At 34.1% G+C, this 22,923-nt stretch overlaps 1 protein-coding gene across 1 annotated transcript in view; it reads right to left on the bottom strand.

The window, feature by feature from the left end:
* Nucleotides 1-22,923, bottom strand: part of ERBB4 (erb-b2 receptor tyrosine kinase 4) — a 1,374,278-nt gene that overhangs the window by 322,086 nt on the left and 1,029,269 nt on the right. The window contains 1 exon segment of the mRNA XM_021008671.2: nucleotides 14,078-14,152. Within this exon segment, the coding sequence (XP_020864330.1) occupies nucleotides 14,078-14,152 (75 nt within the window).

Here is a 22,923-nt window from a genome sequence, read left to right as displayed (position 1 = left end):
CTGGCTCTGACTTCTCCATTATTTAAAGTGAAACTGGAAATTGGGGTTCATAGGCCTTGATGACTTACAGAAGAAATAGGATGATAGGAAGATTTTTAATTCATAAATAAAGATGTTTTTCCTCTCACAAGCAAACTTTTATGGAAAAAGATTTTTTTTTAAAAATTCTACTAGGAGTGACTATAATTATTCTATAAATGGCTTGAACATATGGAATACTTGACTCTGAGCAGAGGAACTGAGTGCTATAAAAACTAGGATGGCTGCAAGCACTCCAAGTTTATTAGAGGTGGGTTTCCCTTTCCTTATCATTCATTCTGTCTTCTGAGTTACTGTGAAATTAGAATGAAATTATACCATGTCCCATGAAGGGGTGAATGAAATCCTTATGAGAGGATTGCATTGCTGAAACAAAGGTCTCACTGTTAATTAGCTCTTGTATACATACACAGTATATCAACTAATCCCATGTTTGTGAAGGAATGATTAGGCATGGAATGTGCTGAGGTAATAGGAAAAAGTATGAAGGGAGCACAATTTGAGTTAATATCTACACATCATTTTCTGTAACCACTTCACAGAAGGGGGCCCCAGTTAATTAGCTTTCTTTAGTTAAATGCAAAATGTGAAAATAGGAAGGAACTTACTTAGGATGTAATTTGGTGTATGCATAAGCTACAGAGGGAATCATTGAGGATTTGTCTCCCTATGCTCCCAATTACATCACAGTTTTTCTGATATATGCAAATCATAAAGTGAAAAGTAACCCCCACTTACATAAACACATTTCTTTTTAAATGTGGACAGTTTAGTTGTGGCATAGGAAACAATTTTAAATGTAATGTTTACCTAAAAATACAGTATTTAGATAAGTTGTTCAATGATTAATCAAAACTCCTAAAATTCAGCTTCAGAGGGATGCAGAAAAAATCAAATATTTCTGTGTGATATAGTAGATAGAGCGCTAGGCCTAAAGTTAGGAAGATCTGGGTGCAAATCTGTTCAACAGTAAACCTGGGCAAGTATATTAACCTCTACGTGCTTTAGGCAATTCCCTAGAACCAGTCTTCAATAACTAAGTCATCTATGAGTTGTGAATTTGCATTGTTGGAGATGTCATGATTTAGGGGTGCTGACACAGTTTAGGAGTACAGGGGCCCTGAAATGTCAGGGTACATCTGGAATGAGCTCATGCACTCAAACCGTCTTCCAGTCAAGTGGCAAAGTTTATCGTGATGCCAATAATGTGGGCAAAGTTCCTTAGGGAATTTGCAACTTAATTGGGGTAATACTAATGCTTACATGGAAAAGGGACTGTGAAAAGAATGCCAAGTATGCTAATTAGGTGGGATTAGGGACTGTTCAGTATATGCAAGTAGTCTTGATGCAAGGTTGTTGTAATGTATGGGAAAATTGAGGCAATCAACAAAGATAGCTTTATTGAGAGGACTAGACAGTTCTATTTATTATACAAAGGTTTTCCAAAGGCATGGTCCTTGGGCTGGCACCCTGTGCCTGCACTGATACCCTTTATCTAAAGAATTGCAGGGTCAGGTCTGCATGCGCCTGTAACAAGAAAATATTTTTCTCCCAGGGGCTTACTGTGATTTGGGGTGCTTCCAGAGACATGGTCTTTGCTTTTTGGGGTCCAGGTCCCATAACCCCACCACAGGTATTTCCCGTCCTGGGACCTCCCTACACTAGTCAATCAACAAGCATTTATGTGCCTATTATGTGACAGGAATTGTGCTAAGCTGTGGGTTCAGAGGCCTTTTATTTTTTTTTTTAAAGGCATAGTGGTGCCATATACATGCTTATTCCTTTCCTCTATTTTTTAAACTACTTTTAAAACTTAAGATGCTATATAGATGCTTTGTTGTTTTTATTACGATTTGAATCAGGCCAAAATAAAATGACAAATATTCTCACAGCACATGAACTGAGCTTTCAAATTAAACAAGGCCCTTTGGAAATGTGATTCATGATTTCAACAACCAATGCACAGAAATAATTTCTTCATATTACTGAGATTAGTCATAAAGTTACCTTTTATTCATTTTTACATTTTAATTTGTTGCATCTGTCATTCAGTTCTATTTTGTCCTGAATTTCAAAACAGGCTTGGGATCCATCAATAACACAATGATGGGTGGAAATTTACCTAGGTAAATTTGGAAGCAAGGAAGTCTCACACACTTGCTGACATACAATTACTTTACCTTTCTTCCCCAATGTATTGGGAAAGCAATCCATAGAATAAAACAAACTTTTTTTTTTCATATTGAGCATGAGGCATGGGTGAAAGAGCATTGAAAAGGTCTTGCATACAGAAATAATCATAATTGGATGGGGGAATACCTATACAGCACTGCTTTCCAACGCAGTCAGCACAATTTAAGTGGATACAATATCAGACACTTACTAAGATCACAGAACACCCATAATTGAAGAGACCTCCAAAATCATCTGGTCCAACAGAGGACCAACATCCTTGTATGAAGGAGAAACCAAACCCAGAAAGGGTATGGTCTTGGGAAATACCTTTTACTTTTCTGGACCATAGTTTCCCATCTACAAAATGAAGAGTTTGGACTAGGTCACTGTGTCAAGTACTTTCCAGTTCTAACAATCTACCCAAGGTCACATAGCTGTTTTATGTCAGACTTAGGAACAGAACTCAGGCAACAAAATAAATATTTTCTTAACTCCACAAAAATAGGTGGCAAATCTACATGCCACAGATTAAATTCAGGAATAGTGCATGAAAATCAATTTGTAGATTGTAAATAAAATGTTTGAGGAAGAAAGGCAAAGCACAATGGAATATCTGCCATTATTTTCTATTTTTAAAAGTACATTTCCATTTATCATTCCATTTATCATATCATCAACTATCCCATACTGGGTTTTTTTTGTTTTCTTTTGTTTGTTTGCTTTGTTTTTGTTTTTTGCTTTTTGGTGAGGCAATCAGGGTTAAGTGACTTGCCTAGAGTCACACAGGTAATTAAGTATCATGTGTATGAGGCTGGATTTGAACTCAGGTCCTCCTGACTCCAGGGCCTATACTTTATCCACTGTGCCATCTAGCTGCCCCATATACCATACTGTTTTAAAGGATCAAATTTTATTTTGGATTCAAAATGCTAAGAGAGGTCTTTTTGGTAAAGATCACAGTTTAAAGGCTCTGCCTAATGCCCAGAAAATAATTTTTAGGAGCATATACAGTTGAAAAAAAAATGTCCCATGGTACTTTGGAGAATACGTTTTCTTTTATTTAGAATTATCTTCAGGAAATGCTTCTAGCTTATCCCCATTACACATGACATTTGCTGAAGGTTTTAGGTAGATGCTATTTATTATTTTAAGGAAGACTCTGTTTATTCCTATACTCTCTGTTTTTAATGTGAATGGGTGTTGTATTTTGTCAAAAGCTTTTCCTGCATCTATTGAGATGATCATGTGGTTTCTGTTAATTTTGTTGTTGATATGATCAATTATGCTGATAGTTTTACTAATATTGAACCAGCCCTACATTCCTGGTATAAATCCTACCTGGTCATAGTGTATTATTCTTGTGATAAGTTGCTGTAATCTATTTGCTAATATTTTATTTAAAATTTTTGCATCTATATTCATTAAAGAAATTGATCTATAATTTTCTTTTTCTGTTTTGACCCTTCCCGGTTTAGGTATCAGCACCATATTTGTATCATAAAAAGAATTTGGTAAAATTCTTCTTCACCTATTTTCCCAAATAGTCTATAAATTATTGGAATTAATTGTTCTTTAAATGTTTGATAGAATTCACTTGTAAATCCATCTGGCCCTAGAGATTTTTTCCTAGGGAGTATATCAATGGCATGTTGAACAAGTTGTGGTATATGAATGTAATGGAATACTATTGTGCTATAAGAAATGATGAACAGACTGACTTCAAAAAAACCTGGAAAGACTTGTACGGTATGATGCTGAGTTAAGTGAGCAGAACCAGGAGAACATTGTACATGGTAACAGCCATGTTGTGCGATGACTAATATTGATAGACCTAACCCTTCTCAGCAATACAAGGATCTAAGACATTTCCAAAGGCCTCATGATGGAAAATGCTATCCACATCCAAACAAAGAACTATGGAGTTTGAATGCAGATTGAAGCATACTATTTGCTATTTTTTTTCTTCTGTTGTGTTTTGTTTCCTCTTTCTGGTGGTTCCTCCTATTGGTTCTAATTCTTACCTACAACATTACTAATGTGAAAATATGCTTAATAGGAATATATATGTATAGCCTATAACATATTGTGTGCTATCTTGGGGAGGAAGGAGAAAAATTTTAAATCAAAAGCTTATGGAAGTGATTGTTGACAATTCAAAATAAATTAATTAAAAATTTTTTAAAAAAGAATTATCTTCAGCATTTTGTCTACCATTTTCTTTTCTTCTATCCATTTACATAGCACCTACTACTATTGAGCATTTGCTCAATGGATGGATATTAATAACTGACTCTGGTTTAAAATGTATTTGTGTCTGATGAAAAGAAAGCAGTTTTTCTTTTTGTTTATTTTTCTGAATAGTCTCCTAAATATACTTATAATCTGATAAAACATGATTTTATTCTTCTTGCTTGTTTAAAAACTATAAAGTTCTATATGATACTAATTATATCAATATATCTTTAAATAGTCTAATTTCACTAAGAAAAGAAAAAAAAACTGGCAGCAACCCAGACGGTAAGGATAATGCTCAGGGGACTGCAAATACATGTCTGAGGAAAAGAAGAAAAAAAAATTTCCTATTATTTTCTGCCTTATAATTTATATTCTTAATGAAGAACACTATCAGATTGCTAAAAATGAAAATTTTATATGAAGTTCAAAATGTCTAAAATACTTGGGAGTCTACCTGCCAAGACACATGAGAACTATATCAGCACAACTAAAAAAAACAGTCTTCTTACAAAGAAAGACTGATCTAAACAACTGGAGAAAACACAAATTGCTCAAGGGCAGAGTGAACCAATATAGTAAAAATGAAAACGCTGGCTAAATGAATTTACTTATTCAGTGCCATACCAATCAAACTAACAGACAATTATTTTATTAGGCTAGAAAAATAATAAAAATTTAACTGGAAGAACAAAAGGTCAAGAATATCAAGAGAGTCGAAAAAAAATATGAAGGAAAGAGGACTAGCAGTACTAGATTCAAAGCACAATTTACATTGGAGTAATTTTCAAAAGTATTTGGTACTGGATAAGAAATAAAGTGGTTGGAGGAAGAGCTAAGATGGCAGAGAGAAGCCAGGAAGCTGTCTGAGTTTTCCTGCACTTCCCTCAGAAATAACATTAAATCAAACCTCTAAAAGAATTCTGGAGTGACAGAATCCATAAAAAGGCAGTGAAAACATTTTCCAGCCCAAGGTAACTTAGAAGGACTTCAGGATGATCTGCTCACATGGGTGAAAGGGGATCACAGCCCAGCACAGGCAGTGTCCAGGCAAGCCAGTAGTAGGCTTGTAGCCACAGCACATACAGCAACCTAGCTCGGCTGTCTTGGCTCAGCAGGCCAGTGGCACAGCAGGCCAGCTGTGAGACCTCCAGCTCCAGAGGCCCCATTTCAGAAAGCCAGTGACCAGGCCCCTGGCTCCCAGTACAAAATGCTTAGGACAATAGCCCCAGTACCCCAGGAGCAGAGTTCAATTTTTTTAAATGAGTAAAAAACAAAACAAAACAAAACAAAAAAAGAGCCCTGACCATAGAAAGCTACTATGGTGACAGAGAAGATCCAAATATAAAGTCAGAAGAGGATAACCGTCAAAATGCTACATGCAAAGCTTCATAAGGTATTATGAATTGGTTTTAAGTCCAAAAAGGCCTCTTTGAAGAGATGAAAAAAGGTTTTAAAAATCAAGTAAGAGGGGTAGAAGAAAATTGGGAAAATAAATGAGAGTTATTCAAGAGAACTATGACAAAAGAATCAACAGCTTGGAAAAGAAAGCAAAAAATTGGCTGAAGAAAACATGGCCTTCAAAATAGAATTGGCTAAATGGAAAAAGAAAAATACACTGAAAACACCTTTAAAAGTAGAACTGGCCAAATGGAAAAGGAGGTACAAAAGCTAGCTGAAGAAAACAATTTGTTAAAAAGTAGAACTGGGCAAGTGAAACTAATGACTCTTTGAGACATCAAGAATCAGTTGAACAAAATCAAGATTATAAAAAAAAAAGAAGAAAGTGTGAAATACCTCATTGGAAAATAACTAACATGGAAAATAGATCTAGGAGAGATAGTTTAAGAATTATTGAACTACCTGAAGGCCATAAAAAAAAAAGAGCCTGGACAACAACTTTCAAGAAATTATCAAGATAAACTGCCCTGATATCCTAGAACCAAAACTAAAATAGTCATTAAAAGAATTCACGATCACCTCTTGAAAGAGATCCCAAAATAAGAAGTCCAAGGAATATTGTAGCCAAATTCCAGAACTATGAGGTCAAGAAGAAAATACTGCAAGAGCCAAAAAGAAGCAACTGAAACAAATGAGCCACAGCACGATTACATAAGACTTAGTAGCTTCTACATTAAAGGATCAAAAGGCTTGGAATATGACATTCTGGAGGGCAAAAGAGCTTGGATTAAAACCAAGAATTAACTACCCAGAAAAATTATGCATAATATCTCAGGGGAAAAGGTGGACATTCAATGAAACAGGGGACATTCAAACTTTCCTGATGAAAGACTAGACCTGAACTGAAAATTTGATCTTTAAATATAAGACTCAAGAGAAGCATAAAAAGGTAAACAGGAAAGAAAACAAAAAAGATGTTATTCAATAAGGTTAAACTATTTACATCCCCACAAGGGAAGAAGATATTTGTAACTCTTGAGAACTGTATCTTTATTATAGCATGTAGAAGGGACATACATAGAGAATGTGGAAATAAATTGAATTTGATGTGATGATACAATTAATTAATTAATTAATTAAGAGGTAGAAAATGGTTATACTGGGAGAAGAGGAATGAGGAATGGAGAATAGTATAAATTATATCATAGGAAGAGGCATAAAGACCTATTACAGTAGAGGGAAAGAAAGGGGGGGCAAGCATTGTTTGAGCCTTACTCTCATCAAATTTGGCTCAAAGAGGGAATAACATATGCATTCACTTGGTTATAGAAACCTATTATACTCTATAGGGAAGTAGGAGAAAAAAGAGGAAAGAAAAGGAGGGAGTGGACAGAAGGCAGGGAAAAAGTAGTAGGTGAAAGAGTAGGGAAGGGGGCTAATAGAAGGGAGGGGAGATTAACAGAGGTGGTGGTCAGAAGCAAAACACTGGTGAGGGGGGAAAGGGTGAAATGAGAGAGAAAATATAAACTGGGGGGGACAGGATGGAGAGAAAGATAAAGTTAGTAATCATAACTGTGAATGTGCATGGGATGAACTCTCCCATAAAACAGAAGTGGATAGCAGAGTAGATTCAAAACCAAAATCCTACAATATGTTGTTTATGAGAAGCATATTTGAAGCAGATACACACAGAGTAAAGGCAAAAAGGCTAGAGCAGAATATATTATGTTTCAGTTAAAGTAAAAAAAAAGCAGGGGTAGTAATCCTGATCTCAGAGAAAGTAAAAACAAAAATAGATCTAATTAAAAGAGATATAGGAGGAAACTACATCTTCCTGAAAGATACTATAGATAATGAAATAATATCAATACTAAACATAGATGCACCAAGTGGCATAGCATTCAAATTCTTAGAGGAAAAGTTAAGTGCATTACAAGAAGAAATAGACAGCAAAACTATAGTAGTGGTGGACCTCAACTCTCTGAACTAGATAAATCTAACCACAAAATAAACAAAAAAGAAGTGAACGGAAGTGAACAGAATTTTATAAAAGTCAGATATGGTGGACCTCTGGAGAAAACTTAATGGGGATAGAAAGGAATATATCTTTTTCTCGGTTGTATGTGGCACCTACACAAAAACTGACCATGTATTAGGGCATAAAACCCTCCCAATCCAATAGAGAAAGGCAGAAATATTAAATGCATCTTTTTAAGATCATGATGTAAAAAAATTACATGTAATAAAGGACCATTGAAAGATAGACTAAAAATTAATTGGAAACTAAATAATCTAATCCTAAAGCATGAGTAAGTCAAAGAACAAATCATAGAATTAATCAATAATTTAACCCAAGAGAATGACATTAATGAGACAACATACCAAAATTTATGGGATGCAGCCAAGGCAGTTCTTAGGGGAAATTTTATATCTCTAATGCTTACATTAATAAAATAGAGAAAGAGTATATCAATAAATTGGGCAGGCAACTAAAAAAGTGAGAAAAAAACAAGTTAAAAATCCAAAATTAAATACCGAATTAGAAATTCTGAAAATCAAAGGAAAGATTAATACAATCGAAATTAAGAAAATTATTAAATGAAAAAAAAATAAAGAGCTGGTTTTATTAAAAAAAAACTAATAATATAGAGAAACCTTTGGTTAATTTGATTTTTTAAAAAAGAAAGAAAACCAAATTACTAGTATCAAAAATGAAAAAGGGTGAATTCACCACCAATGGAGAAGAAATTAAAATAATAATTAGGAGCTACTTTGTCCAACTGTATGCCAAAAAATCTGACAATCTAAGTGAAATGGATGAATATTTACAAAAATATAAAATGCCCAGATCAACAGAAGAGGAAATAAAGTACTTAAGTAACCCATTTCAGAAAAAATAAATTGAACAAGCCATCAATGAACTCCTTAAGGAAAAATTCTCCAGGGCCAGATGGTTTTACAAGTGAATTCTACCAAATATTTAAAGAAAAATTAATTCCAGCACTATATATACTGTTTGGGAAAATGGACAAAGTATTTGTATCAAATTCTTTTTATGATATAAATATGGTGCTGATACCTAAACCTGGAAGAAACGAAATAGGAAAAAAAAATATGGACCAATTTCTCTAATGAATGTAGATGCAAAAATTTTAAATAAAATATTAGCCAAGAGATTACAACAACTTATCACAAGGATAATATACTATGACCAGGTGGGACTTATACCAAGAATGCAGGGCTGGTTCAATATTAGGAAAATTATTACCATATCATTTCAAATTTCAGGCTGTTCAAATTCAAAGAGCTGAAGTAAAACATTGTTTTTTGTTCACCATCACTCTACGAGAAGTACTGAATTACAGAAAGCAGTTACAACAAAAGAGCTTAATGGACATTGCATTATTACATTTCTTGGTCAGTCTATGATTTTAACTTTTGCTAATTAACTGGAAGAAATATTTTTGCAACGTAAATGTGATTATGGAATATAGTCACAACTGTGTATAAATATCTTAATTGTGTTTGTCTCTCTGTGTGCATATGTGTATATATAATATGCATGCAAATATATGTATATATGTGTTAGTACTGGATTATAAACCTGCCAAAGAACAGAAAATCTATTCTATTATAGTCCATGTAGGAATAGTAGGATAAAATGCATGTCAAAATATTTTATATCAAAATTAGAACAAAAATGATAAAATTTGCTGAATATATGAATTAATACGAAATCTTGACAACCAGTCAAACTAACCAAAAGTTATGATAGATATTTAGATCATTTAATATAAAAGGGAAAATAAGAGAATTCTCTGAAACATCAGTTGTCATTTGGGGAATAAGTACCATATTCCAGAATGGACCAAAGTTAAAAAAAATAAACTATCCCATCCAATTTACCTGAAAGAAGTTCTAGAAGCAGCCTGCAAACTAAATGGAGTATGGAAAACCAATTTGTGAATTGCAGGACTAGGAAAGAATAACACAGCTTTGAAAATGAAAACTGATAAAGGAAATTGGAAACATTTCACCTGTTTTCATTTCAAACTTCAATCTTTCTTCTGCTGATTTAGACAACAGAATTCAGCATAATGGGGCAGTGGGGAATATGAACTCTAAATATGTGGCACAGAGACATGCTTAGTGCAATTTAGGGTGACCAAAAGAAAACTAGACACATTTTTAAAAAAAGTCCAGATAAAGTGTGTTCCATAAAAGTCAACTTGTCATCAAAGACTGCTTTGTGTCCCTTTCCCAAAGTTAATTGCCTAGTTTAATTTAGTGATTTCATTTACTTCTAAGGGTTAAATTTTCCCTTCTAAGCTGACAAACTGAAGAATTTCAGAATTGGTTGGGACCTCATAATTATCTAGTCCAACCCATTATATGAAAGGAATTCCCAGTAAGGAAAGCAAGCAATTTTCCCAACTCTCTCTCTCTTCCCTGCCCCTGTCTCTCTCTCCTGTCTCCTGTCTATCTCCCCCCTTCTGATATTACTTCACAGCTCCTAACCTTCATTGCTAAAAAAAAAACCTCAGCCTGAATTTCCCACTCATACTACCATATCCCAAATCAAGCTTATCACTTTTCTGTCCAAAATCAGTCCTCATTCCAGCACTACTATATCTCTAAGTGGCACTTTTTTTTTTCCACCTTCAAAGCTTTGGTAATGCCTTACCTCTTCTCTTTCTTCACTCACCATGTCCATTAAATAACTAAGTTCTATTGCTTCTAGATCCATATCTGTTTCTTTCCTAACCTTTCTACTCTTGCTGTCATTCTATTATTAAAGATCTTTCTTGCCAAATTACTTGAATGTATACAATATCCTCATTAATTTTTCTTGACTCTTGCTCCTCACACCTCCAATCCATTTGTCATAACTGGAAAATATTTTCCTTTTGCAGAGATCTAATCATTTTACTTGGGTGGCTGGGTGGTGCAGTAGATAGACTGCCATGCCTGGACTTAGGAAGAGCTGAATTCAAATCTGGCCTCAGACACTTACCAGCCGTGGGACTCTGGACAAGTCACTTAAACCTGTCTACCTGTTTCCTCATATGTAAAATGAGCTAGAGAACAAAATGGCAACTATGCCAGTATTTTTGCCAAGAAAACCCCAAATGGGGTCACAAAGAATTGAACACGACTGAAACAACTGAACAACAAACTGTGTCACTAAAATTCTGCCATGGATCCCTACTGCCTGCCTACTGATAAACAGTATATATATATATATATATATATATATATATATATATATATATAATATATATATATACATATATATATACATATATATACATATACATATGTGTGTGTGTGCGCGTGTGTGTGTATATATATATATATGCATACACAAATATTCTGACTCAGTTCAATAAAAATTGGTTACATTTGCTATGCTTAGCATTAAAGATCCTCTATAATTTGAAACCACCCTATCCTTCCTGCCTTATTTTACGCTACTTATCTCTCATTTCTCAACATTTTCACCAAACTCAATTACCCTGCCTCCCAAATACACCCTATACTTTACCACTTCTGTGCATTTATTCATACTATCCTCTATTCCTGGAATGTTTTTACATCCCCTCTTTGCTTCTTGAATTCATTTTTTAAATCTCAAATGAAAAATCTCTTTCAAGGAACATTCCTGCATCCTACATATTTAGAAAACTTTTTTTTTCCCTTTAGACATTACTTCATACTTTCTAATGCCCCTCTGCATATATGATATTTAAAAGTTATTTGCATACATGCCCAATCCCCCTTAATAAACTGTCACCTCCATTAGGACAAGGACATTTTTTCCCCTAAACTTTGTTTTTCACCTTGTCCTAGAATAGTTCTTTCCATAAGTAGGAGCTTAACATTTGTTTCATTGAATTAATTAAAATCAAGGCTTTAAATGTCATCAGAGGATGAGAAAAATAGAAAGACTTTTGAGAGATTTTCTAAGCTGTTCTTCCACTTTAATATAGGCTCGCACTTGCATGGGCCTAGAGAGGAAAGAATTTGTTGCAATTTTAAGTTTATAGGATAAGGAACTTGCTTAACATGTTCTCATAATTCATTTAAATGGCCAAAAAAAAAGCCTCAGTCACCTCTAGCCTTCTTAAATCCATACTGAAACCCATCTAAGTACCAAACTGGTTTTTAAATCAGCCTTCTGTTCAAAGGCAAAAAAGAAATATACTGAATACTGGCATAGTGATACATAAAAAAGAAATTCAAGTCATGTGAACCAATATTTATTAATCTCTCACTATGTTCAAAGTACTGTGGCTAAAAAGACAAAAACAAAACTGTTGCTGCCCTTAAGAAGAAACAACACATACAGAGATAAATAAATACAAATTAATTTAAGGAGAGAAAAAGGCACTACCAAATTGGGTAAGGGGAGATTGGAAAAGTTTTCAAGGAGCTAGCACCTAAACTGAGCTCTGAAGGAAGCTAAGAGGTGGAAGATCAGATGGCTTCTGTACCAAGCCATGATCTGCAAGAGCACAGAGGTGGCAGATCAAACACTGAGTTCAGGAAATAGCAAAGAGGCCAGTGTGGTTAGAATAGAGATGATAAAAAAGGAAGTGACATGAAATAAGCTGGAAAAGTAGCTTGGAACTTGACTGTGAACAGCATTAAGACCCTAGGTAAGAAGTTGGTATTTTAACCTAAACGTAATTGGGAGTTATTGAAAATTTTTCAGCAGGAAAGTGACCTAGCCTTAGGATGCTAATTTTGGCAATTGCATGGAGAATAGAGGAGAAAAAGAAAGATACTGAAGGTGGGGAGAACAATTAGAAGATTATTTCAGTACTTAGTCAACGGCTGATAAAGGTCTGAACTAGGGTAGGAAACATATCAGCTGAAAGAAGGAAACAAATGATTTCCTCCCCTAATTAACATGATTCTGAAATAAGTAGAGAACAGGTGCTATCAGCTCCTTGAAATCAAAATCTATAAAAATATAAATCAAAACTTAAAAGCTGCATCAATTGTAAAACTTAGATAACAATACCAAAATCTCCAGGCCACCCAAATAATTTGCTAAGTTTAATGAAATTACTGAATAATCAGACACAAGGTATGAAAAATACCATAATGTCAAGACATACGACAACAAATGTGCTGTCATGCAAATATGTGGATAACATTAGTGATCTATTGTTCATTAAGTATGCTTTTTAAAGGTTTCTTTTCCTCTTACTGCATGATGATATCCATACTCTTTTCCTTTGGGAATATGGTCCCACATTATGATATAGCTAACCATCTTTTGGTATGGAGTAGATAGTGTCTAAGGAATATTGTTTTCTCTGTGGGAAACATGATGGAACTTTAACTGCATGTTCTCAGCAATTGAGCTTTACATCATGACAAACAATTGCTGGTGAGATTTAGGCCATTTTGCATGGAGTCGTTCATTCTTCAGAACTTTTGATTTCACAATTGACTTCATAGAAAAATATTTATAACACAATAGCACATATAATACCAAATCTTTTAATCTGCATAATTCACTTCTCATTATTCTTCTTAGATAATTGACCTGACCAAAAGTTCCAGTTTTCTATTTGTTAAATACCATGTTAAATGTTCCTAAAAGATATAATGATCATCCCAATAAGGATATGAACAAAGAGCCTAAAAATATGATAGCTTTTTCACACAAAAAAAAAAACAAGGTTCAAAAATAGTAATGTATAGATGTTTTGCTACTAAAAAGTAAAAATTACCATGAAACATCTAATTCAATGAAACTGGATGACAACACCATTATTGAGCATTTTCTAGTAAATATACCAACCAGTTTATGTTAGTTGTTTTTTTTTTCCTATAAGGATCTAGCTATGATCCATCAAAGAATAATTTAGGGAATAGTTTAACCATAGACTTCTACATTCCTCCATCATCAATTTGCTTTGTTCTAATCACAGAGCTCTGAACTTAAAATTTTCTAGTAACATTTTAGGTAACTGGCTTGTCACTATGTTTTTAATTTCTAAGTTAACCAGTGACCTTGCTAATCCAGACTTTGACATTTTACTGGATAGTGACAGAAGAGGTTAATAAATAGCAATGAAAATGGTTGCTATTCCTATGCATCTTTCTTGATCCATAGATTATTAACTTAAAATAAAAACTAAACTGGTTAGTATTTCTTATCTAGGGCAATTGGGAGAAGATTTGAGAGACAAAATGGAAACATGGTAGATGTTACCTAGCATGTTGTGGTAAAGTGGAATGGCCCGTCCATGGGTAGTAAATGCAGTCATGACTAGAGGGACCGCTACACCTGCAGGCAATTACAGAACAGAAAATATCACTGGCCATTCACAGGGACATGCACACTCATGCACCCTGCTCACACTTGGAGCACCAGGAGGGAGAAACATGGGAAGTAAACACGCCAAATACCTATCCATCAGGCCGATGCAGTCATCAATACTTGAGCCTATGCACCTGCAGCATATCCAGATTTGTTAAAAAAAAAAAAAGAAAGAAAGAAAGAAAGAAAAGGAAAGAAAAAAGTCAGTTATTTTCAGAAGGATTAGAAAAAAACAAATATCTTACATATCGAATTCTTAATTATATTTCCTTAGATGGTTTCTAAGGTCCCATGAAATTAAAGTCTGAGACAAAATAATTATTTGATATAAATGGAGTGAAGAAATGAAATGATCTCTCAAAGAGAACCCATAGAAAATAATTTCACAGTAAAGATAATTGATTTCTGTGGCTCTCTTCCAAACAAGCAGAGCCCTTCCAAAATTTGTAGATTCAGTTGTTTTGCTCCATTCACACATAACTATATTGGTGAAAATCTGATAAATTAATGGCAATACAATGATTGCTCTTATAAACTTAGCTTCTTTTAAAATTCATTTATATTCAAGTAAAATATCACTATGAAAATTGTTTGATTACTCTGTAACTTAATGTTAACCTTAGATTGATTTGGTTAAGAGTGGGCATCTAGAAAGTGAACACACTGTTGGACTCAGCACAAAATCGACTATAAGATTCTATTTCATAATGGCAACTGTCTTTAAAATACACTTAAATTTAAACATGAATTCATTTTATACCAAATAACTTGCTTTCAGTTTAATTTGACAGACAGTCTCCTTTAAAATAGCCCTATTTTGACAGGCCAACCCTCTACTTCCTCCCCCCCCCAAAAAAAAACCCCAAAAAACATCAGATGTGTGTGTATGTATGTGTTTAAACTGCCATTATATGGAAGCCAACAGTAGTGAATAAACATCCATTCTGCAAGCAAATGAAGAAAATGAGATCTAAGTAGGAATCCCTTGAGGTTTATATTTCAATGCAATTGCTTTTTTCTATCTTGTTTGTAAAATGAGCTGGATAAGGAAATGGCAAGAAAAGTTAGACATGACTAATCAAACTAAACAACAGCAAACTTTTGCGTCTGTACATAGAAAAATGAATGAACAATTTCTGAAATTTAGATGTCATGCAAATTATTTTTTATTTGCCTTCTGAGGAACCTAATTGTTCCCCCTTCGGAAGATCTATAAAGACTCTTCCAGCCCCAATTTACTAGCTCAGTTATGAACTCTAGGCATGTTTTGATTTTCATTTAGCTGAAATAAAGAAAAAAACAGTCCAAAATTAGAGCCATTGTAAATGGACACAAAAGTGTTCCCATTTAAATGTAGATTGTCCTTATTACTTCAGATAATTCACAGAAATTAGTGATCAGTTTTTTTAACTGTATAATACCAGCTAAGACAGCCTATCTCTTGACTTTTTAAATATGAATCTTAACATTTTGCTTATTAAGAAGTACTTCTTCATTAATGTCTGAACTAAAGTGAGAAAGATGAGTATTAGCCTCCTTAGCTCTAGGACATTAACCAGTGATTCAAATTACAATAATGGTGATTTCATATCTTTAAGTAAACATGCCACAGTACATTTGGATCAGCATCATAAGGATATACACACATATCTACATCTATATCTATAGTCCTCCCAGAAATAGCCTTTTTGACAGACAAGGTTTTTGTTGTTGTTGTTGTTGTTGTTGTTATTCTGTTTTGATTTAGTAAACAGAGTAGCAGACTCTAAATCTCCAAACGTGGGGAAAATATTAGATACTGAATTTCTGCTTTTGATAAACAAATACAGAAGAAGATATTTACAGGCAAACTTTAAAGGTGAAGAAATCTAAAAATGAACTCATACAGACTTTTGGTTCAACCTCTCTCATGTGGTTATTAAGATTATTTGTTCTTCTTCATATTAGAACTTAAACTATTTAAGATCCTGAGGACAGAAAGTGTCTTTCTTGTATTTGTATCCTTAGCACATCACACATTATCTTTCAATTCAATTAACACGTATTATGTGCCTACTATGTGTCAGGCACTGTGCAAACAGAAGTGGCTTAATATATGCTCTGCTGATTGATTAATTTGTATCCCCCAGAGAACTACTGTACATGGTAATCATTTACTAAATATTTATTGAATGAATATCATTTAAATGCTTTTTGAATCGGAATGGAACTCAGATAGAATAGGTATATAAGATTAGATGTTGGGAATCTCTCGATTCAAGTTAAATACTAGCTTTTAAAATATTTCCTTGGTGATGCAGGCTGCATTTCATTGTTTAGTTCACTATGTAAAAGTAGTTTTGTGGCATATTTAATTTATTTTTACAGCCCAAAATTTCACCAAAATAAACCCCTAAAATGTTATAAGCAGCTCAAAAGAAAATTATGCAAATTTAGCCTGATGAAATTATGAGGTGAAGTATTAAAATTCTTCAAAAGAAATAAAATCTCCTAGTCACACATTTTCAGAAGGAGCTGAGGGAGATGCATATATCTATCTATCTATCTTTCATTAAGTTATATCTAAACAATTCATGTAATACCTTATTCTTAGCTTTTTATCATGTCAGGGTAGTATTTAGTGATTAATACCTTGATTTAGTATCCACAGATAGGGCAAAATCTATTTTTATTATCCTCATTTTCAGTTGAGGAAAATGAAACAAAGAGAGAGGGTAAGGCACTTGCCTGGAGTCACACACCTAAGCAAGTCTCTGAGGTAATGTTTGAATTCAAGTCTTCCTGACTCCACACGATACACACTATCCACTCTGTCACCAGCTGCCTCATGGCTAGAGACCAGTCTCTTTTACTCTAGCTATACAGTGACTACAGTAGAGCAACACCTAGTTTGGTTGGTTCCTTACAAGCAGTATGTTTCTCAAGTCCAGGCTATCAAAGTTTATTTTCATGCACCCAGAAACATCTTAGATGATCAGCAGAAGGCTGACAGCTCCCTAATTTCTATTAAGGTATTTTCCACATTTTCTCTACATTATTAACAACATTTCCTTTTTTTAATCTAATAAAACTGGAGTTGGTTGATGTGCAAAACAATCCCAGTAAGATGCAAACAATCAATTTATGGTGGCTACTTTTTAATGGTTGTTTTGAATGTTTTCCAAAAATAATGTGAAAGAAACATATAGAATATATATATGATTTGACAATAGAAATAAACCACACATTAATAAATCTTTTATGTTTGTAGGATATCAACAATATATTAGAGCAAAACACCATCATTTATTTTTACTGAACAAATGAATTTCCAAAAAAGGAGGAATTCTAATCATATCTGACATTCCACTTTTCAATTAGCAATTGATCTGAAGAATCATATACAGTACAAAAAAATAAAATACAATGTTTAAACCAACCCAAGTCTCTTATGCCATGAAATGTCCTATGTTCCTAACCAAGCTATCAAACCTGCAGGGAAAGGAGTTTAAATGGTAAGACTGGTAGCCTTCTACCTTCTTTATATTGGAATAATGTGATTTTACATCTGTGGAATTCAGTAGAATTCTAAAGAATTTTTGGATAGAAATACGTGCTGTTAATTACATAAAACTTAACAATTAAGCTGGAGGGCAAAATTCATTTTCTTAAAATATATCTTTTCATAAATCCATTTCCTCTGAGGAATTCTATACTGATGGGTTTATTGATACATAAAAACAACTTATTAGAGTCCAAATATAGTCAACTGATAAACCTTGATGATGAAAAGTTGGTTTAAGATACTGAATATTGTCCAAAGGGTAATAGAGATGTCTATAATGGACACAAAATGGATGCAATGGATTACATATAAGGAGTTGTGACACAGAAATAGTGAAAAAGATGTTACAAAATGTAATTAAAAAGTTGGGCTGGTCATATAGCAAGCACAAGGAATAACTGATAAACAAGCTACTTGCTCCATTTGAATCCTTGTGATTTAAGGTTAACTCAAGGAATCCATTAGCATGACGTGCATACACTGTGTTGAACTTATGGGAGGATATTAATAAGAGTCACAGAGGACAGACAGTGATGGCTGGGCTGTAAACTCCATCATTAGAGGATAGAATAGTATCAGCTGGAGTACATGTACATTTATACATCAGAACATTGGCAGTCACAGGATAGATGATACACTAGATAACCAAATAGATATAGATTAACATATGTGTGTGTGTGTGTGTGTGTGTATATATATATATGCATATATATATTACTACTTTATTACATATAATTGTATAACTATGTGTGTATATGTGTGTGTATTTCAATGAAAAATCCATGATAATGCCTTTTAGGGGCATGAATTAGGTCTTAATTTTCAGGGTCTAAGCTGGCAGAAGAACAGCTCTGGAAAGTTTGACTAAGCTAGAAAGGCTTCGACTAACAGCTTAGATGCAACAGATCTATATTGTTATTCTCTGGGGCCTAGCCTAAATAAATTCAGAGAAACTCATCAACAGATTGGCTGTAGTGATGACTGTTTTGTCCATAGAGGAAATTTCCTGACCTTGGAAGGATCATGGACACTGATAAAATGATATATCTTTGAAGAATTCTGACAAAAGTATGTACAGATGACACATTCTATGCCATTTCTTATGACCATGTTATTGTCAGCAATAATGCTACAATCCATGTATACTCACTGTGTCTTTTTGTTTATCTTTGGGTTAAACTACAATTTTGATTCTTCTGAGATCAGAGTTTTATATGATTCATAGCCCTATAGCAAATATTGTTTGAGAGATATAATTTTTTTTTCAAAAAGCAGTTTGGTATCATTGAAAGTCATGTAATTTCCCCAAAGTAATACATCATGCCTTCTTTGTTCCTATTGCATTCTCATCCCAGCTCAGTATTCTCAACAGCTCTAACTATCCAAGGTACATGTGCCAGTGAGTTAAAACCAATCATCCACTCACTCTTATCAGCTGCTTATCAAAATATGAATTATATATATATTTTTCATCTGCTTAATTTATCCTGGGAAGATTATTAGGGCAATCACTTTTGAGTGATCATTCATATTGGTGAGAAGGATTTGTAGTGTTCTGGATTTTTATGTAATCAGTGCAATGTCATCCCCAAGCCAGAGTAGCTTGACATCTTCACCATCTATTGGCATTTATAAAGAACAAGGTAGGCTACTGGATGGAGCATTAGACTTAGAGTCAGGAAGCCTGAGTTCAAACTCAAACTATTTACCACATGTGTGATACTGGACAAGTCATTTAAACTTTCAGCCTCAGTTTCCTCACCTGTAAGACAGAGATAATTATAGTACCTATGTCACAGGGTTATTCTGAGGACCACAATAGGTATCTACATCTATATTTATATCCATATCATTGAGAGAAATATGTCTATGTATATAGAACACCCATATGTACAGATGACATATATTAATGTATTTGCATATATATTCATGTTTGTAAATGAATATGTGTGTATATATACATATATATATATGTGTGTGTGTGGCATATATTTTGCTTGACAAAAGTTAAAGATCTCTATAACTGTCAGTTATTATTATTACCCATTGGAAATCTTTCTTCCATTTGGACTTTGTGCAGTAATTCTTCTATGACACTTTTGAAAATACACATGTCCTCCATGACACTGGAAATTTATACTAAATTCCTCACCAGGATGCTTCTATGTGATATGTAGATGATACTGGGTCCATCTAAGCAAAGGACAAATGTTGATAGGTACTATCAAGTCACAAATATTTCAGAAGAGGGCTTGATGATTGTTTGCATGCATGTATGTATGTATGTATGTCTGCACGCATGCATTCCTTCATTCATTTATATAAATTCAAAGGCCAGCCTAGAAAAATTAGGAAAGGCTCAGTTCTTGGGAATGAACTTTCTGTTCATGAAACCACCTACTAAAGCACGGAAAGCTAACATCTGGGTTAGTAAAAAGAGTACTTTATCAATGTAGTCACACATTTTGATGAATTTAAATATATTTATTTCATCTGAGGTATGCATTATGACCATCACATTCAACATAACTTCAGTGGAGTAAGGGCTTTTTAGATTTCATGCAGATGAATTTGATTTTTGGATCTCATTAACAAAACTAAAGATAAGTATTTTCTTTCTAAAATGTGATGAAAAGGCCATTACAATTAACTTAGTTCTTGGATTATTAGACTGGCACTTTTGAGACTTATAATAGAGATGCTGGTGGCTATAGGAGAAGCTGGCCCAGAAAACCTATACTTGAATCTCTAAGGTCAGGTAGTTATATGCATGTCATTAAACACATTTCAAAATGAAAATAGTCATTAGTTGCATCACCTGACCAAAGGTTCTGTGATTTTAACATAGGCTGGCTTTTGTATAGTCAATTTGCAAAAGAAAGATTCTCTATATAATGTATTTCATCAAAAGCTTTCAAAGTAAAGTGTTGGCCAGTAATAGAGCAGAAATGGGAACTCCTAAGTCCAAAAATCATAGACTGGGGCTTGATTCACTTGTCTGACTTCAGTGATCCTCGGCACCAGAGAGGCTGCTGGAAGAAGGGGAGCCTAAGGCTAAAATGCAAATGAAAAACACAGAGTTGAATCAATCATTAGAGACTCTACTTAGGCATATGCCCCTGAACATGATGCATTCCAATTCTATCCGCCCACAACTCTGTAGCCTCACACTGCTAAAGGCTGGTTCCTTTCTATTTGCTTACAGTCCCCAGGTGAGCTTTTGGGATTTGTTCTGTAATGCACCTTCACCCTCCCTCCTGGCCAAGATCCAAGATCTTGCCGTTCAGAGAAATGATCTCTTTTTCACAATTTCCTACTTCTATCTTCCCACCTATACATAATTCCCTTTATTACATAACTGTGATTTAAAGGAGGTGGGAGAAAGACACATCAGCAACAGATCCAGACTGTGTCTCTGTGATCTCATTTTCATTTCCCTAATGGCTCCATTGTAATTAGATTTGCAAAAGCAGCAAAAGGTCTCATTTTGAATGGCAACAGCTGTTGACATCAACATTATATTGAATAATTTACTGGTTTAATTTTAGCTGCAAAACAATAAAACCCTCTTGTGGATGATTATTTTAGCAAGAAAAGATCCATCTCCCCTCCCCCCACCCTCTGGTGACACTTCCTCCCTTTCCAAAGGTACCAGTTGTTCTTCATGAAAGATTTTAACTCAAGTGAAATACACACTCACAAAACATACATCCATGCTAGTCCCCATTTGTCGCTTCTTAGCTTCCTCAATGAAATGCCTCTTTATGACGATTTCAGTCCCCACAGGTCTCTGTGCTAGCACACATTAATCAACGAACTGACAAAGGTAGCTTGGCTGAATTGAACTTGAATGGCAGGGTTTTTATTACTCCACCTTATAAAGACTGCCACTGAAGAAAAGAGCTTAAGGCTCTGATGCTCATCCTACAGGAAATGGTTGAAACACCTCAAAATGGATGCCTTTTCCTCTGGCAGTAGTTGATGTTGGTTTATTAGCTTCTGCAATATCCCCTCACCAGCTGGTCACTAAACTGACAGAGGAGAGCTTGATGGATTCTCATACTTACCTGCCAGAGATAACGAGTCCATAATAGGACTTTGTATTATAGTGCAGTGGGGCAAAAAAAACACACAAACAACTCTTGGTTCTAGAATAAGTTGGTTTTAGAAGGTAATAGGAAAAGGCACTACTAAAAATAAAAAGTCCTATAAGCTGTTGCCTTTTAATAGGTGGGTTAAATTAATTCTCCACATTTTCTTCTGATTTTTTTTTCTTCAATATATATATTTTTTTCTTTTTTTTCTGCTTCCTTTGAAGTGGTTTTGTGGTTAAGCTTCTCATTGTCTTTCTGGATCTTTGCCCCCTAGTTGGAGTTCAGAAAATTCCTTAAACAAAGCTTGGGTAGGGCTGTGTCTTCAGTCTTCCCTAAAGGGAGTAACAGATTCTTCAGCAAATGTGTGAGAACCTGATAGTCACTGTAAAATAAATCTTATTGACTAAATAAGAAAAGAGAAAGACACATCTTTAAACTTAATATATCACTAAAAAAGAATTCAAGGTTATAAGATAAGATGAGATTAAAATTGTCTTTCAAAAATGTATGTGTCCGGGTCATTTTTTTTTAAACATTTCTGTTTTGTCAAATTTCTCTGTTTCATCTGTCATTCCCACTTGTCCTGAAGGAGTTGGCCAAAGCTCTGGATCAAAGGGATAGTTCTTCACTGAAAAACATCTATGACAAAAAAAGGAAACTGTATTTTTTTGCCAAGATTTGTCAAAAAAATCAACATTACAAAAATATTATTGTCAACTCTCAGAACTGGAAAGGAACTCAGTGGCCCTTGCATTCCAAACTCATTCCGTAGCAAAAATATTCTCCAGTTTTAGCTGGAAAACCTACCATGATGGGAGATTTTTATTTATTGGTCCTATTTCAAGGACCAATCAAATGAATTTAATGACAATTTTTCCATTTTATACTACATCTGTTCTCTTAAGCCACTATTTAAATTATATATTAAAAAAAACTATTGTTACATAATTGTATAAAGAAGAACAATTCTATCACATTCTTGAAAGTTCCAAGTTGTGTTGGACTTACGTTGATTTTCATGGAATGAAAAATAAGTTGATGTATTGTCTCACTTCAATGGCTCTCTGAACTCAAAGCATTAGACATAAAATAATAATAGA

Source organism: Phascolarctos cinereus, unplaced genomic scaffold (genome assembly GCF_003287225.1).
Source record: "Phascolarctos cinereus isolate Bilbo 61053 unplaced genomic scaffold, phaCin_HiC Scaffold_7;HRSCAF=346, whole genome shotgun sequence".
NCBI classification, from domain to species: Eukaryota; Metazoa; Chordata; class Mammalia; order Diprotodontia; family Phascolarctidae; genus Phascolarctos; species Phascolarctos cinereus.
This window is presented reverse-complemented; position numbering and strand designations above follow the sequence as displayed.